A 12,482-nucleotide genomic window follows, 5' to 3' on the forward strand; every position below is an offset into this window, starting at 1 on the left:
ACAGAAAGAAAAATGCAATTCAAGGTTTTACAGAGAAAGTCAAAGGCTTTGCCTTTCAAGTCAAAATTACAAGAAAATATCATGCATTTTAAGATAGAAGGAGGTATTTGAATTCATTACCTAAACCATTTTAGTGGAACCAAACTTTTCACTGAGAATGGCAATGGACTCTCTGAAAGTCAAAGCCACAGTAAGAAAAGGAGGTGCATCATCTAAGTAGAGGTTGCTGGAACAGTTCTATCTTTGAGAGGCATAATGCCCTCTGAAGCCTTGAAGAATACAATAAAAGACGCTTGTGCACAAAATATGTAGCCTCTTCAGCAGCTGGTTTATTAATCCTATCAACAGCAACGCTGACAATGGGAGAGCTACTGCCCATTCTGTGCACGCCTGTAGAAACTGCAAAGCGCACATAGATCAGAAGCATCTACGTGGGTTTAAGAACAGAATTCACGCGCAGTGTAAACTAGGAAGGACCATTACAATTAATTTTTACTCCTGATTTATAGTGCTGCTATGTACAGAAATTCAATTATGGTTTTTTTTAAACCGTATGGGGGGCTTTCAGTGTTTTAATGGGACAGTGCTGAACAGAGGCAGTTACCTTGGCTATATTTTGAAGTCACACATAAGCAAAGCTACTTGAAATTTAACTGTCCCACTGTGGCTTCACCATGCCCCTAATACTGTGTAAAAAGTAAAGCTGCAACAAAGTGGTGATGCAGATGAGATCCTAATCCAGAAAAAAAGTGGAAAAGAAATCCATGGCACTAATAAAACAATGTCACTAATTAAAGTCATCTTAAGACTGCATTTCATTCTACACTGGATGGTGAAAAGAGGGGAAAAGGCTTTTAAAATGCTGGATATTTCACAGAAATTAATCTACCTAACACTTAAGTGATAACAAAAATATCTAACATAAGAGACTGTGTTATAAAAGGCTGTGATGAAAACTGTGCAAAACTGATAATAGTTCTCCTAAAAATATATTCAAAAGCCTAGAATTTTGGTTCAAAAAAAAAACTTAAAAACTTTCTGAAAACACTAAGAAAATATTCCTGAATCCACATGTCAGTGCAGAATATTTTTGCTTTTATACACTGCAAAAGCAAATAAAGTGATTCTTTAGGATGAAAATAATAACAACATTGTTTAGTATGCAGCATGAAAAATGAAATAATCCCAACAGGGGGAATTATGTGTATTTGACCCTAAAATGTATTTAATTAGACATTGTATATAAGTATCCTAAGGAAGCTTAGGTAGCACAGGAAACTTGTATCATTAGTAAGCCAGGGGTCAAACAGCAAGCACCATGTGGAGAACACTAAAGATTTGTTCCTTCTCTAGAAGCAGTTTAGCCATGTTGATGTTAGTTGGTTCATAGACAGTTCACATAAGAAAAATTTTAAGAAATTGGAGCAGGAACAGAAGGCAGACAGGTAAATGGAAAAAAAAAAAAAGGCAAACATAACGTTACCTTACACAGGTATACACACGTCAGAATATTTCATGTTCATTGATTCATAAATCACAACAAGGTAACAAAGTACACTAAGAATAGAGTGGGAATGTAAATGTAAAACTGCTTATTATTAAGATGCTACCTATTACTCTATCAACTTGTCATTGATACAACTATTATTATCATTTGAATACTTTTGTAAAAGAAAGGAACAGAATTAGAGGTTTTTTTTTCCTGTAACTTCATCATATAATACAATTTACTTAAAGTTGTCAAAAATATCAGTGCTTCTGAAAGCATACATATGGACATGCCATACCACTAAAAGAAGTAACGTAACTGTAAATGACAAATGTTACTCTGTCTGAAGACTGCATCAAGTCCTTAATCAAGTGGATATGGGTGACACTAGTAGAAAGGGCTGAGAGGTTCAACCGCACCGGCAATCTATATGTTAGTAGATTTTAAAACAGTGGTTAACACTTGAAGCAAAAACCATCTGAACTGCTGGACAGCTGACAACTTCCAGGATGTGACTGTTTGAAAGCCTCATTGTCAGCATCAAACATCACCACGAAAACCATCAGCCCGAGCCTGGATGGCAAATTCAGAGAATGTTCTCAGAGATGGTAGGGTTCTTTCCATGAACGTGACAGAGTAGGAAAAAATAGCTGTATCGACTTCAAAAAAAAAAAGGAATTTAAGAATATGCTGTGATGCTTATTTTCCTGAGGAATCATAAATCAAAAACTATCAGTGGTATAGCATATTTCACAGCTCTTTGTATATTAAATTGATAGCTTTGACAACAACGAATCTTTCCATATTTCAAAGAGTGAGAAATATGCCATATACAGCAGTTAAGTAAAATAGTGTTAAACAGAATATATGCTGACGTATCTCCCTGTCTGCTACTGTCAATGCTATTCACAATACTACTGCAAATAAAATATGAATATTGCATTTTTGTATTACATTAGTAAGCATAATTATACAGAATTCCATCATGCCATATATTGTAAGGTTGTAAAGACAGCAGAAACCACAAATGGATTGCCTGACAGAGTCTCTAGCCATTACCACTACACTAATGTCATTTCTCATAGCAGACTTACTGCAGTGTGACTTTATATCCTGACAACAGCCATTGCCAGGTTCTTCATTAACGAGGTAAAACACCAATAATCTATAAGAGAGGCTTCTTCCATCAAATCATAGATTGTGTCCTGAAACGTGTCAGCATCCTTTATAAACATCTTCCTGAAGTAGCCGGTGATGTATTTTTTTGCTGGTATGACTTTTTACTCTTTAAAAATCTCCTATGACAACTAATGACATCCTGCTGTGTGAAACAGTACTAATTTCTCTTGGTTTTACCTAAATCTTTTTAGTGCTACAATTGTTATGATTGTGCTCTCATAGGACCATGATCTTTCTCAGGACCTTTATATAGAATCGTTTTCAAGACCCAGTAATGAGACTTGAACACTGTATTCAAGGTAAGGTTTCTTATTAAAAACCTGCTGCTGTTTTCACTGTTTGTAACACCACCAAAGCCCTTTCCCAACTGGTGACAATCCTACGTAGTAAGAATCTGAGTTGGTAATTATGTGCAGCACATAGTAGTAGTGCCATAGTAGTGCTCTTCATTTATAAATTCCCTATTTTTAATGTTTACAATGTATGCCACCATAAAATCAGAAACGCTTCTTTGGTTGACACACTTCCCTCTTTTTTTTTTTTTCCCAAACACCTACCAAGCAGAAGGATGTTACTGCAGAAGACTCGCTGAATTCCTGGAACCCCCCAAAAATTAATAAATTAAAATGTTAAAAGGCTATTTTTGATAAAATATCGGGGTGGAGGCAGAAATACGGACACCGAGCAGGACACCACAGGGGTGACGGGTGCGCCCTACAAAATGGCCCCGCTGGGGCAGCGGCAGGAAGCCCCCGGCGCGACAGAGGGGTGGCGGCGTCGCAACCCTCGCCCCGCTGCGGGCTCGGCGCTGCCGAGAGCCACCAGGCTTGGGGAGGTGACCGGCCCCTGACGACCCTGCGGCGTTGGAGAAGGAGAAGAGAACGCCGGGGCACAACATGGCCCCCGGCTGCCTCCTCCTCCGCCTCAGGGCGGCCGCCACCCGCCGCGCACCTACCCCCGGCGAAGCGGGAAAATGGCCGGGCGGCGGCGGGCGCCGCTTCCCCCGGCGGCAGCCGAAACGCCCCGCGCGCCTCAGCGGCGCCGGCCGGCGGGCAAGGGCCGGCGCTGGCCGGGGCGCGGAGCGAGCCAAAAGCGAGGAGGATGCTCCATCTACCGGGGAGACGGCGCCGCCGCCGCCGGCTGCCTCCCCGCGGGGAGCGGGAAACGAGCGAGGGAGGCTCCGTGCCCTGGGGCCCGCCATGGTGCTCGCAGGAGCCCCTGAATAGTGGAAAATAGCGGGGTTTTACTAGGGAGCTTCTGCCACCCTTGCTAGGGAGGGCCCATCTGCCCCCCGTGCTGCCCTGGAAACTTCCAGACACAGAGGCATCGTGACAGGAAAGTACATGATTTCCACCATGTCTGTTACCTGCCGGTACGATGATGTCCATTACCTATCGGTTCCACCATGTCTCCTCATGTTTCTACTCATCGTCCCCTTGGTGGCCATTCCCACCTCTTGGCCTCCCCACGCTTCACGCTGTTTAATCAGCAGTGCTTGGATAAGTTGGGTGACCCTTCAGTTGGTCCTTAGGGACATGAGCTGGCCTGGATGGCTGTTGTTTGTTTTAACAGGCTTGAGGTAGAGCCAGTAGGGATCTTCCCAGTCAATTCCAACTGTTAGGAGCCCCACAGGGCCCAGGAGCATTTTTAACCCTCCAATTTATCACAGGGAAAGGAGAGCTGCCCCAAGGCGATCGCTGGAGAAAGGGGAGCTTTGTGTCCCACTGGGTCCTCCTTGCTTGTTTTGCCTTGTTTTGTGATAACATGCCTCCAAATTAAATAAATACACATATAAAAAACTATTTTATTTCCCCAGCCTTCAAGCAGGACAGAGTCTTCCATGATGTCACCTCAGTTTGAGGAATGTGTCGCTTTCCTCTGACAAGAGGGACAGTCAATGCCAGGCTTTTAAAGGGCTCCATGACCAGCTACCTCCATCCTGGTAAAACACCAGGATCTCCAGCTTCCTCGACAGAAAATCCTAAAATCAAGGTGCTCCACAGCCTTCTGCTTCCTCACCTCCACTGCTCTTGTGTCTTTGCTTCCTGTCTCCTTTGGCAAGATCCCCTTCCAGCTGATGGAAAGGGGGAGAAAAAACAGGGATATTGGAGCAGGGAGAAGGGGCCAAAGCTCAGCTAACACTGGCAGCGGCTTGAGATGGTGTCTAGGGCCTCTGTGCCAAGTCTCCCCAAGAAAAGAGCAAGGAAGAGCCATATTCTTCTTCCTAAGTCTCTAGTGATTTTCCTCCTGGATTTCCTCCAGCCGCGGGAGCTCTAAATCCCAAAAAAGCCTAGTTATTTTAGGAAGGGAAGGAGCGGGTTGGACCAGGAGGCAAAAGTCTTGGCCCTTACAGCCCTGCAAGGTTCAGAGAGCCTCTAGCAACATTTAAAAAGAAAGAAAGAAAGAAAGAAAGAAAGAAAGAAAGAAAGAAAGAAAGAAAGAAAGAAAGAAAGAAAGAAAGAAAGAAAGAAAGAAAGAAAGAAAGAAAGAAAGAAAGAAAGAAAGAAAGAAAGAAAGAAAGAAAGAAAGAAAGAAAGAAAGAAAGAAAGAAAGAAGAAAGGAAGAAAGGAAGAAAGGAAGGAAGAAAGAAAGAAAGAAAGAAGACAAATCCTGTGTTTTTGTGTGTGTGTGTGTGTGTGTTTGTTTTGTTTTTTAAGACAGCCTCCCTGTGCTCACCTTGGGGGGGTAATATTTAAAGGGTCTTTCTATATTTCCTTATACTCAAAACAAATTCTCCCAATGACTGCAGCTCTCAGCCTGCTTCCAAAGGGAGGGAGCAGCAAGAATGCCTTCTTTTCAAGGAAGCAGTAATATTAATAATATTAATAATAATAATAATATGCTTCCTAAGCGGGAAAAGAAAGTATAAAAGAGGGGCTTACATGGGGAGCTGGGGAAGCATCAAAATGGGCAAAAAAAGGCAGATTAATTTGCAGTACTTAGCTTTTGTTTCTTGCCCTTTGTGTGACTTTTTTAGAGAAAGCCTTGATAGAAATCAGACTTTTTTAAGGAAAGAGGCATTTTACCTGATTTTTATTGAGTTTTTGTTTTATAACATGAGTTATAAAATAATTTTTTTAAAAAAATGTGTTTTGTGTGTTTACCGTCAGGAATAGGTACTAGCCAAGCAAATCCGGATGTATGAGGGACTACATAGCCCCTGTGAGCTACACTCTCAAGAAAATTAAGAAGAAATCTTGTCCAGTGGTAGCCCCGGCCTCAACGAAGGCCTCGTATGAGGACAGTCTTTTCTTCCCCGTCTGTAAATCTTTCTTCTAACACGAAATACATCAGCCCATGTCAATACGCTCACACTACAGGAAACCGGGATCATAAGCAGAAGGGTAAAGAGTTAAAAAGTGCCTGGTCTGAGAGTGGAAATGGGTTATCCGGGGAACATCTTTCTAGATAGACAGTGTTTTAGGGACATTTCGGTGCTTTCGGCAGGTATCAGTAATTTAAGTGAAGAGCCAACCTGTACTCAATTCCTGTTAAGTAGATTACAGCCCTTTTTAGGAATAAAAGGAATGATAGCGGGTGCTATTTCAACAAAGATAACCCTCGACAAAATAAATAAATAAATAGATAGATAAATATAAGGAAACACACAAAACACACGCCGAGGCTGTAAATCCTTCGTTGGTCTGAAGATGGGAATTTTTAAGGCTACCTGATGCTGCAGGGCTTCTTAACCCTCGTGGGTTTTCTTCGAGTGCGTTTTTCAGCGTTGCCGTAGCCCTGGGATGACACGAAAAGCTGAGGCAACGGTTTTGTGCGAGGTTCAACGCTAGAAATCCCCGCCGTTTCTCTCTCAAGCTGTGGCCACCGCTAGTCAACTCGGGATGAGCCTCAACTTCTTACCCCAAAATCCCGGTCTTCCGAATTCCCGGCGCAGGGAAACGGTCCCGGCGGCCCCGTGCGGTTCCGCGGCCGCAGACGCGGGAATTTTTTTAAAAACAACCTTTTTCTATATGCGGCCCCGGACACTCTCTTCGTGCAGAGCATCCCTCCTCCTCCCATTGCCCCGGCCGAGCTGGGGAAAGGGGCAGAAATCCAGGCTTGGGGCCAGGAGCTGCCCGGAACTTTTCATTGCTTAATTAGGGCTTTAGGACACACTCGAGGGGCGTCCTCTCCACAGGCCAAAGAGCGCCTCGTGTCAGGGGGACCATCGGGACCATATAGCTTGATAGTAGTATTTTATTTCCATTTTTTTTGAATGGACTGTTTAGTTTCTCCTCCAGCGGGGTAATCTCGGCACTCAGGGATTCGCGCTACCTACAGCAGAGCTCAGAGCTGCTTCCTAAATTGAGGATGTTGTTACGGCTGGTTAATAATGCCAAGGGTAGTGCCCCTATCATACGAAATAATTAAAAAAAAAAAAAAAGAGGGGGGCAGAAATGGAGGGGAGGCGCCGCATCGCCCACCTCTTATCGCTCAGATATCGGGCTCCCCGCAGCCGGAAAGTCGCTGTTTTGGCCCCACATTCCCTTCCTGAAGGATGACAGCCCAGAGGGAGAGAGGGAGGCTTGGAAAGGGTCAGGAAGAGCCCGTGGCACCGCTGGTGCCACTTCCCAAATACCCTCTCCGGCTTTTACAGCTGCGGGAGGCAGCTGGTTTAAGAGGGACTCCGGGGCATTTCGGAGTCTTTGCCTCTGCTCCTCTCCCTCTAGCAGGGCTGTCGTGTCCCCCCCGCCGGACCCGTCCCTGGCGACCTGGGGGACAGTCCCCTGCTCCCTGTGCCTGCTGAGGACGCGTTTCTTTAGCCTCCAGACTTGGCTCTCACTGCTGAGACTCGCTCTGCCCAGGGCCATTAGGCTCCCGCCCCGATTCATGTGCATGCTTAAAAATAAAATAAAATAGAAATAAATTGGGACTTGCGATGCTAACAAGCGCAATGGTAGCACGAACGAACTGCCCGTTTCCACCCCCCGCTTTCTGCACCCTGTGCGGGGAGCCCCGGGGCAGGAGGCTCAAACGCACCCGGCTCCGCACACGTCGCCACCTCCCCAGCCCCTCGCTAGGGAAGCCCGGTGCTCACATCGAGGAGGGCTCATCTCTCTATAATTTGTTTATTTATTTCTTTGTTTATTCATTTTTCCTGTCCATCGGAAGTCTTTGGGATTCCGCTCCCAGCCGCTCCAACGGAGAGGGCTTGGGCGGGAAGGAGATCTCTCCCTCCGTGCCTGAATGTCAGCAACACTTACAGATGGTTTCTTAATTTTGTGTGGTTTTCCTCCTCCTTTCCCTTCCTCGGATTGACATGACAAACCTGGATCTGCAAGGTGAAACCGAAGTGCATCCCGCATTTTTTTATTTTAAGTTTCTCTTAAGTGCCTCTGAACTCATGAGTTTTGTCTGTGCTTTTATGTCTCCCCAGCTCTGTCGGGTTTTATGAAAATGAGCAGTATTGAAAGCTTTTCCATCCCGCTAGCTGTGAGCCTCACATAAATGATGTAAATGGCTCGGAGGGTTTTTTTTCAAGTGAACTGTGTAGATCTGTGAAAATAATATCAGGGTTTTCCGTCAGAATGAGCTTAGCATGGTACTGAGGCGTACCATAATCTGACCCGACACCTCCGACCATCTGCGCTATCTATCTGCCTTCTGATTTACCAAATCTTCACAAGCAAAAGACAAATTGTACTTGATACTAAAGAAAAGACGGCGAGCCCTAGTCCAGCTCTTTTTTTTTTCGGAGAAATGATTGGAGAAAATGTAAATTTAGTTAATTTCGGTCAACTGGCAAAGGAGCTTCAAAAAAAAAAGAGAGAGAGAGAAAGAAAGAAAAAAAAATAAAGAAACCAATAAAAAATGGGGAGGGGAAGAGAACAAGCTATCAAATTAAGGAGGCATTTCTGTGACAAGTGCTCCAGAAAAAAATGCATTGGAAAGAGCAGAGGAGAGAACATATTGAGCTTAAATCAAAATATATGTTGCCTTTCCAAGCATGGCCCCTAATGTTCCCGGGAAGAAATTGTCATTGAACGTCTCCGTGGCCGCTTGATTTGTTTCCCTCTCCAGAAAACAAATCGTTTCCTAACAGCTCCGAAAGTGGTTTCCCTCCTGCCCCGGGAGCCCTGGACCTTTCCCCGTTCCACTTGTCCTCGGGGCCCGAGGGGAAAGAATAAATAATAAAAATAAAAATAAAATAAATAATAATTAATAAATACTAAATAGTAAGAAGTGGGGAGTTGGGGGATGCTGATTACTGCTAAGCGATCAATATTTCAAAAGATTCCTGAAATCGGCTTCAAGTTGCTGTCCTGACCTACAAATGACTTCTCACTCCCCGCGACGATTCTCAGCGTCTATTCAGGGCCAGTCAGCCGAAAACAATAACGTCTTAAATGTTGATATATATATATATATACACACACACACGCGCGCGTGTATACACACATACGTACATCCTCTCTCACACACACACGTATATAGAAACACATATAGATATTTCTCTGTTCATATACATATATGCATATGTGTATGTATGTATATATGAAGCTTTAGTCGGACAGAGAAGGGCACCGAGCCCTTTACAGTTTATTGCTCCCATCAGAGATGGGAAGTCACCTATACGCGAGAAGGGGGGAATTGCTCCTGTCGCCCCCCAGCTGCATCCCGGTGCCGCGGCCCCGCGTTCCCTGCTCGCCCCTTTCCCCCCCGAGTTCCCGGGCGGCCCTTTGGCCGCTCCGGGGCCGCGGCGGGTGCCGAGCGGCCCCGGGGGGCGGCGCGGGGGGGGCGGCGGGCGCTGTCGAGGCCGGGGAGGTGCTGAAGGCGCCGCGCTGCCTCCCGCCCTGACGGGCAGCGGGTGACAGTGAGTGACAGCGCCGGCCATGGAAACGCGGCAGCCAATCTGCCTGGCGCCGCGCGACGCGGCTCCGCTGCAGCCCTCTGTTTCCCTCCCGGTTTCTTTCCCTCTTTCCCTCCCTTCCGTGCCCTCCCTCCCGCCCCCCGCTTCTCCCCCCCCCCGCCCGCTCCATCCTCCTCCTCCTCTTCCCGCCCGCCGCCCGCAGTCGCCGGAGCCGCCGCGCGCTGCCCGTCGCCTGCGTGTCCCTCCCGCGGCAGCTCCGCGGGCGCGGGCGGAGGCAGAAGCGGCCGCCGGGGCCGCTGCCCGCTCGGGCCGGGCTGTGCGCGGGCGCGGAGCGCGGAGCCGCCTCCATGTTCCAGCTGCCCATCCTCAACTTCAGCCCGCAGCAGGTGGCGGGGGTCTGCGAGACCCTGGAGGAGAGCGGCGATGTCGAGCGCCTCGGTCGCTTCCTCTGGTCGCTGCCCGTGGCCCCCGCGGCGTGCGAGGCCCTCAACAAGAACGAGTCGGTGCTGCGGGCCCGCGCCATCGTGGCCTTCCACTCGGGCAGCTACCGGGAGCTCTACCACATCCTGGAGAACCACAAGTTCACCAAGGAGTCCCACGGCAAACTGCAGGCGCTGTGGCTGGAGGCGCATTACCAGGAGGCCGAGAAGCTGCGGGGCCGGCCCCTGGGGCCGGTGGACAAGTACCGCGTGAGGAAGAAGTTCCCGCTGCCCCGCACCATCTGGGACGGCGAGCAGAAGACACATTGCTTCAAGGAGCGCACGAGGCACTTGCTGCGGGAGTGGTACCTGCAGGACCCTTACCCCAACCCCAGCAAAAAGCGGGAACTGGCTCAGGCCACGGGACTAACCCCCACGCAAGTGGGCAACTGGTTCAAAAACCGCAGGCAAAGGGACAGGGCGGCAGCCGCTAAGAACAGGTAGGTGCTGCCCGCCCCGTCGGCGCTGCGGGGCAAGGGGGAAGGAGCCACCCCCGGGAGATGCAGCCGGTCAAGTGGAGTTAGGAGCTGGGGAAAAAAAAAAAAAAAAAGAAAAAGAAAAAAAAGGCGGGGGGGATTAAAAATACACCCGGCTTTTCTTTTACTGTAGGGGGTCCCGGCCCGGCTCCCTGCTCAGCTCGAGGGAGCGCACAGGGTAGAGACCGGCCCGGGCACCCGTGCCTGCAACGACCCTGGAAAGACATGGAGGGAAAGGGGCTCCATTTGGAGGCTAAGCAGGATAAATAATAATAATAATAATAAATTTAGTTTAAAAAAGTGCCCAGTCCTGCCTGGACACACAGACATCCACTGCACGTCCCCGGGGCTGGAGCCAGCTCCGGGCACTGCCGCCTGGCATTAGCTCTCCCGCGGGTCGCACACACGTTTGTGGGGATGTTTTTCTTTCTTTCCCTTTTATTTTATTTTTTTTTAATCTGCTTTGTTCTGTTTTCACGAGCAAACCCGCGGCCGCTGAGCGGCGGGCGAGCAGCGGGCGCCGCGGCCGAGCCGGGCCCGGGCTCTCGCGGGGGCAGCGGCCCGCGAGGAGGCCGAGCCCGGGGGACCCTCCCGTGTCCGTGGGGCGCGCGGGGGCGCGGGGGGGTCTCCGCGATGCTCAGTGTGCCGCTTCCTTGCAGGCTGCAGCAGCAGGTGCTAGCGCAGGGCTCGGGCCGCTCGCTGCAGGCGGAGGACGAGAGCGGCGGGGAGGTGCTGGGGGCGGCCGCCAGCCCCGCCAGCCTCTCCAGCAAAGCGGCCACCTCCGCTATCTCCATCACGTCCAGCGACAGTGAATGTGACATCTGAGCCGAGCGCCGCCGCCAGAGACGCGGGGCCACGCGGTGCTGCCAGCCCCGCGCCGCGGGGCTCCGAGCGCGGCCCGGACACGCGCCGACCCTGCCGGCCCGCGGAGACTGCGTTTAAAAAAGGAAAAAAAAAAGAAAGAAAAAAGAAAAAAAAAAAAAAAGAAGTGATAAAAATCGTTGTCGCCTTTACTTCTACCGGATTTGCGGAACTGACGTCTCGGAAAAAGAAAAAAAAATCACGCGAAACAAAAATCACACAAAACGAATGCCAAGTTGCAAAATGTCTGAGCGCCTTCCCTCATCCCACGGGGGTGTTTCCTGCCGAGAAGATGCCGTCCTTTTGGTTGGATTTTGCTTTACTTTAAAGGGTTTTATATACATATATATATATATAATGTTTATTTACTTATTTAAGGGATTGCTATGGTAGATTTTTTTTCTATTATTATTATTAATTATTTTTTTTCTTTTGCTTGTTCTCTGTGTGCACAGGTGACTTGTAGAGCATGTGCAGGACGAAACTGTATGAAGCAGCCTAAAAGCATAATAAAATATTTGGTGAACGACCCTCGGATCTGCTTTGCAATGGCAGTGCCGCCCGCCAGCTTGGGCAGAGCAGCTCTCCGAGGCCACGGGCTTCCCACGTTCGGCTTGGCAGGAACCGAAATATCCGCGGGATCGGGACCGGGGGGTTCGGGATAGGCGAGGAGGGGAACCGGGAGCAGCGGCGGGGGGCCGGGCCGCGGGCGGCGGGGCATGAAGGGGGCCCAGGGAAGGGAAGAAGCGAGGTAGCAGGGAAGGAAGGAGCCGTTGCATCTATTCCTGGGCTTCTCCTTGGAAATTCCAAGGCTGGGAATCCTTGGAAATTATCGGGGAGGCTCTGGGGGGAGGCAGGAGAAGAAAAGAGGGAGAGAATTGCACGGGCACAGCCCAGGCGGCGAGGCCAAGCGCGCTTCCTCCGCGACCTGCTGGATACCAAGGGATGATGGCTGGGAATTGGGAGCCCTCCATGCGCTCCTAAGGAAGGGCCGGCTCGGGGAGCAAAATAAGCCCAAACCTCGGCCCCCAGCGGCTGGACCCGCGACACGACCCTGCTCTGCAGCAGTTTCGCTGGAGGAGCCCAAACGCCAGCTCGAAGGAGCGTGCTAAGCTTTTATTTTTTTCCCCCAGCAGAAGGATTTTATATTATACAATTTGACATTGATCTTTAAATCGCCTGAGCTG

General features: G+C 48.8%; 1 protein-coding gene across 1 annotated transcript; it reads left to right on the top strand.

Moving 5' to 3' along the window:
• Window positions 1–9,787: 9,787 nt before the first annotated feature.
• SIX6 (SIX homeobox 6) lies at window positions 9,788–11,259 on the top strand. Its single transcript, XM_088538703.1, has 2 exons — window positions 9,788–10,398; window positions 11,094–11,259. The coding sequence occupies exons 1-2, from the start codon at window positions 9,827–9,829 to the stop codon at window positions 11,257–11,259; spliced, it is 738 nt and encodes a 245-aa protein (XP_088394829.1). The 5' UTR covers window positions 9,788–9,826.
• The last annotated feature ends 1,223 nt before the right edge of the window (window positions 11,260–12,482 follow it).

Source organism: Tinamus guttatus, unplaced genomic scaffold (assembly GCF_059628265.1).
Source record: "Tinamus guttatus ecotype Peru unplaced genomic scaffold, ASM5962826v1 Tinamus_guttatus_pri_ptg000048l, whole genome shotgun sequence".
NCBI classification, from domain to species: domain Eukaryota; kingdom Metazoa; phylum Chordata; class Aves; order Tinamiformes; family Tinamidae; genus Tinamus; species Tinamus guttatus.